Source organism: Caretta caretta, chromosome 10 (assembly GCF_965140235.1).
Source record: "Caretta caretta isolate rCarCar2 chromosome 10, rCarCar1.hap1, whole genome shotgun sequence".
NCBI classification, from domain to species: domain Eukaryota; kingdom Metazoa; phylum Chordata; order Testudines; family Cheloniidae; genus Caretta; species Caretta caretta.
The window spans coordinates 28,995,791-29,001,572 of NC_134215.1; the positions used below are offsets into that span (position 1 = coordinate 28,995,791).

The window sequence follows — 5,782 nt, forward strand, 5'->3', positions numbered from 1 at the left end:
ACTGTTTAGTTTTTAAAAATGCATCTCCAGAAGGGTAATTAAGATTGTTAGATTCTATTAGAAACTGAACATGGATTGAAATGGTTTTAAAAATACATATTCTAAAAAATAAGATTATCCTTGTTATTAAGATTATTATTAGGGAAAGTCAAGTTATTTTTTTTTAAATTGAACTAATTTCAATGAATTCAAATTCCTGATAGAGCATCCCTTAAACAATACTTTGAGAATTTAAAAGGAAAGCAACCAAATACCTCCCCAATAATTTCTTGGGAAAACAGAACTGTTTTTTTCCTGCTCTCTGGTGTTGTTCATGTATGGCCTGATACCACACCACTGAATCCATGGGAGCTTTGACACTGACTTCCGTAGTCTGAGGACCAAGCTTATATACAATTATACCACCCAAATATTAACTCACACTCCTCTTCATTTTTCTCTCATTGTGCACATTCCTGCCTCCAATCTCTTCAGTTTCAGCTTCCCTGATGCTACTGGTAAAAATCGTCTTTCAGGGACAGTAGGAAAAGCATGCATATGAACTCTCTTTGTAGCACCGCATGGGAGCGAAGTTATCCTGTGACAGGAAGTACAAGTGGCAACCCACTGAACAATGAAACTATCCACACACACACAATAAATAGAATGAAAATGAGAAAAATATTCTTCCCTTGATAAACTTATTTCACCTATAGTAATATTAGTGGTTAATTTCAACTACAGTAGGTATGAAATTTTCAGACAAACATGGTGTTCTGGTCAACTGTGTCCCTTTAAGGTATTCTACCTTTCATAATTATCAGTCATTTATTTCTCTCCTGACCCAGGACTAAGGCCTGCATTTTGCAACTGTTTCCACACAGACAGACCCTGGTCAACACTCAGTGCCCCACTGAAGTCAGTTAGGTTCCTCCAACAAGGGTCTGCATACATTGAGCAGCATCAGAGCCTGAGAAAACAGGTGGAGACTCACTGAAATATAAGAGGACAGAAAATGTAGAGCAAAAGGAAATGGACTATTTAATTCATACTTGTGGAATTTAGTACTGCAGGAGGTCACCATGCAAAATACTGTGGCTGGATTTGAAAACTGGCTGCATCATTTAAAGGCTAGAGCATGATGAATTAGTTACTGTTGATTATTTCTCCAAGGTTAGCCTTTTATCTTTCTCTGGTTTGGACAACCTAACCTTCCCCAGCAGTAGTGGTTCTTGAACAATTCATTTGGGCTATGATTCTTCTAGAGAGAAATTTACCTGTGCAGAGGGCCAGAACAAGGCTGATACTCCAGTTAAATCCCACATAAGCCTTATTTTCATGTATGATTCATCAAGATGAATGTGAATAATTTCCCCACCATTAGCCCAGCTACAACCACAAGTAACATTCATAATTGTGCTAAGGAAGGGCTGAATCCTTCAGCCATTCACATGTTGGACTTCTGACATCACTGGGAGTGCCATACATAGAGGGCTTGCAGAATCAGAGTCTACTGTAATACGCAAATGGAGCCAGACTGGTGTCACTGGGGTGGATTTGCTCAACTCTTTTTATGCCTTGAATCTGAAGATTGACTGCACGTGAAGATCAAGAATGTGTTCCCAGTCATAAACATGCACACTGCTACCAACATGTCCACAATCCTCACCCTCTGACTACTACACTGCCCAAATACCAGGCTTCCTTAGGAAGGAAGGGGTTGCTGCATCAGGATCATTAGCTACGCGGCAGCCCCTGACTGGATGAATCAATGGTCTCATCTACTATGTCAAACTTTAAGTTCTCACACTTAGAGAGAAGCATGAATATTTACTGGAACACCTATTCAGTTCCATGTACACTTACTGACAGGCCAGTGTTTGCTGGCAACAACGGGAAAACTCAAAGATATACAGTGATATTTCCCCCCAAATAAGTAAGTGCCAGTAACCTGCATTAGAAATCAGCAATATATGCAGTATACAAATCACACACAGATCAACACCATGCCATATAATTTTGCAATGCAAATAAGTCCATTTGAAATATCCACTTAAAGTGTATTAAAAAAAAAACAAAACACTCCTCCACCTACAAAATTTAAAGTTGTATGTATTTTTACCTTTCTTTGAGTCGGTTTTATAATCCTCACTGCACCTTAACCTATCTACCAACACCATATTTAAACTGTGGAAATCCCAGGTTCCCTCTAAACTTTAGTCTAAAGCTAATCTGAAGAAAAGGCTTTAGCAATAAACCTTCTCAGGATGGTGAATGAACTTCTCTGGTGATCAGTTGAATTGAGCAGATTCTTTTTTATCTTCTTGGTTTATTTAACAGGTTGGTTGTTAGTTTTAAATGAAAAAGGACACTTGTAAATTGATATTCACCTTTTCTACCACTTTAAACATAAGTCTGGGTCTACTGTGTTGTAATGTAAAGAAAGCTACACCCCGTATGTACAAAGGAAATGGTTTGCATTACAAATGTGTGCACCAAATCCCTTTCGTGCAGTGTTCCTAATCTTGGGAAGGCACTAAGCTCCCCCAGGAGAGAAGTAGGCACAGAAAGATCTTTGAAGTGTGAGGCTCCTAGCCTCTTCTCCCCAAGTGGCATTACAAAGCAATACTCACTGTAGCACTGTCTGCTGTTTCTGGTAGCAGTGCTGTGTACTGTGTAGCTGGGGAAGGGACAAAAAACCATGTGGCTGGCAGCAATGGCAACAGCTGTGGGCTCTGACAGGAAATGGAGAATCCTTGTGAGGTTGAAGGAGAGACAGGAGAGCCAGGAAGGGAGGAGAAGGGAAAAAGTCTGTGGGGAACAAGGGACGGAAGAGGGGCAAGAAACAAGTGGGGAAATGGGATACAGAAAACAGAAAAGGACAGAGGAGAGAGGGGAATGGAGGCACAGGTTAGAAGTGGCCACTATATTGGGCCATGATGCATGGAGACATGAGAGTCTCCAAAACAAGGTCAGCAGCCACTTGTTTTAATGCTTTCTCAGGAGGTAACCTCATTACTTTCCAGTTTGAGTTAGTGCATGTCAATACAAAATTAAATACACATACTGTGGTGCAGGTCCTCAGCTGCTGTGAATTATAGGCCCTTTACTGAAGCTATAACCATTTACACCAGCTGAGGTTCTACCCCTGTATTTCTACATTTGCACTCTTTGCTAAAAGTACATATTTTATTAATCCAAGAATTAGTGAATTCAGTCTCCTCAGTGACACCCGACTTCTGCAAGTATTTCTGGTACTTAAGGATACCTGCTTCTGAAAATAAAAATGTCCCCATTACCCAGTGACCGCAAGTGTCATGGCTATAAGCATTATCAAAATTATCAACATATTGTGAATTTGACCACAGTACTTGTCAGCTGTATTGTTGCTAACAAGTTAAATGTTAGCTTAAAAAGGAATGCAGGTTGCATAAATACAGTCTACATTTCAGAAAATGCCAAAACCCTTTGTCAGATGTATTTAGCAGAATAAATCAATTTTAAGGGAAACTTGTTTGTCCAGCCTTTGAAGCCTGTGCAAGATACTGTCTTCAACTAGACATCTGACTGGGACTGTAATTAGAAACACTAAATATAAAGTGTATCCCAAGAAATCAGTACTTCAAACCATCCAAGTAAAGAGAAATACTAAATAAACTTAGAAATACCATAATTTCAGTTGTCCTAATTTGTTTGCCATAGTTCTAATTAAAGGGCCCTCTTCTGTGATCTAGTACACTTTGCTAAAGTTAAATTTAGTGTCTTATGAGAAGCATACACTGAAAATGCCCTTCACTTTGTTTCTACCTAACCTTTGCAATACACTTTCACAGCCCCTTAATGGACCATATTTCTAAACCTGCAAAATCATATTTATTTTATGAAAACAAGAGTATCTTCACTTTAGATTGTGAGTTCATTATTATGGGATAATAGATTTAAGAAGCATGGTGCTTTATAACTCTTTCCAGACATACACTGTATTATCAGTCTTTATTACTAAAGCAACAAATCCTGTTCTTGCTTTTAAATATAGAACAAAAATGTTTACTCTTTGTTAGACCTAAATAATGTAAATAACATTCAATATCTTCAGTCCTGTAGCTGTACACCAGGGCAAGATTTAAAAAGAAAAGTCAGTTCTCAGGACATTGTCCTCTATGTCTTTATTACATTTTATAACTCAATTTACCTTGAATGAGCAGAGTTTTTGTTACAGTTTAAATTAGTCATCACTAAATTGCTGCTTCTTAATAAGATTCGAATGACATACTTTGCCACGTTCATAAACTGGACCAGTTAAATGACAAGTTGTAGGCTTTCACAAAATCTTTTGCACTTTACAAATTTAAATAATTTGGAAGAATCAGAATTTAAATCAGTAATTCATTTGAAAGCAGATTCCAGGATTTTTGCATTTTTTTGAAAAGTCATAGGTTCAGTCCCCAAAGCTTCCCATCACTGTAATATCGTCTGATATTTTCCATAAGAAAAGCTATCTGTAGTCGCACCACTTTTGCTCAGCTCCCCATAACAACAGCTAGAAGCTAGATAAACATTATCATGCATTTAGGATTCTGCTCTGTGTTAATAGATTGCTTTATTTAAAAAAGTGTTTGAATGATGTTATTCAGTTATCTGCTTTGTTCTCCTTCTCATCCCACACTTAACTCCCATTAGTTTCCTCCACATATACATTTATCTCATTGGCATGATCCCTGTTTCACCCAATCCAGGTCCCCAGCCTGGGCATGCATCTGCCTCCCTCTCCTTTGAACACACCTGCATATGAAAAACATTTCAGAACTTGTTACCTGAACCATGTTTCAGTAACTTTTCTGCACCAAATACTTACCAGTATATACACTGTCAAACAGGCACAACACAGACCCCTCCGGCAACAATGGAGATACTAGCAAGATATCATTGCAAATGGGATGCATGAGTGGGGCAAGGAGAAGAAGGGAAACTGGCGTTTGACTTAGCGTACACTTCAGAGCAAACACATCCCTTCCATTTGTTGCAGCACTTGGCTTTCCAAGGCAGAGCGGGAGCACCTGAAGGGGACTCCTCCAGCCCTACGTTCTCCACAAGGTCCTGCCCTGAAGTGCCACTTCGAGAGAATGGCTTCAGATTGAAAACGCGGGGGCTTCCTCGGGTAATTCCCCACCCCCACAGTAAAGCAAAACAACTCTCTGAGCTGCTGGGACCAGCTAGGGGGGTTTCCCAGCGCACCAGGGGCTGGTACCTTCGCCCGACCGCCCTACCCCAAACCAAAGGCTCAACTCACCATAAAGAGAAGAAGGAGGCTGAAGGGGACTGTCTCTCTCCCGCTCCGTTCAGCAGCGGCTCAGCGGCAAAGAGTTCGCACCTCCTGGGCACTGGCAGCGTACAGAGAGCCCAGGGGCAGCTGGGGACGCTTCCCGGCCCCCGGAGCTCCTTCCCCGCCGTCACCAGGGCATCCCGAGTCCTCCTCTCCGAGCCCCGCTGCCTTCCTCCTCCTCCCTCACAAGTGTCACTTGGGCTGCAGCCAAACGCGCGCGGGCAAAGCTCCCGTCCTGGGTGCGAGCCTCGCGCTGGCAGAGAAATCCCTGGCGAGGAGTCCCGAGCTCGCGAGGAGAGTCCGGGGCAGCTGGTGGCGAAGAGGAGCTTGCAAGGGCAATCGAGAGAGCACCTTGTGCAGTGGCCCCCTAGCTGGGAGCTCGCAGGCGAAGTCCGCAGCTGACGGCGAGCTCCCCAGCGTGCGCCTCAGGCTGGCCGAGCCATCCCTGGAGATGTGGCTGGCGCTCGCAACAGCAGCCTG

The 5,782-nt window shown here is 42.0% G+C and overlaps 1 protein-coding gene across 23 annotated transcripts in view; it reads right to left on the minus strand.

Annotated features, from left to right (window-relative positions):
* The window catches only part of RBFOX1 (RNA binding fox-1 homolog 1), a 2,443,894-nt gene that overhangs the window by 1,577,118 nt on the left and 860,994 nt on the right, over positions 1-5,782 (minus strand). Inside the window, exon 1 of one of the 23 annotated variants that reach the window (XM_048868150.2) lies at positions 5,270-5,766. The exons of 19 other annotated variants lie outside the window; for them this stretch is intronic. In XM_048868150.2, the coding sequence (XP_048724107.1) occupies positions 5,270-5,272 (3 nt within the window). In that variant the 5' untranslated portion in view covers positions 5,273-5,766. Of the gene's footprint in view, positions 1-4,834; positions 4,855-5,269; positions 5,767-5,782 lie in introns of those variants that run through there. 3 more of the 23 variants (XM_048868146.2, XM_048868159.2, XM_048868153.2) reach the window with 3 other exon arrangements.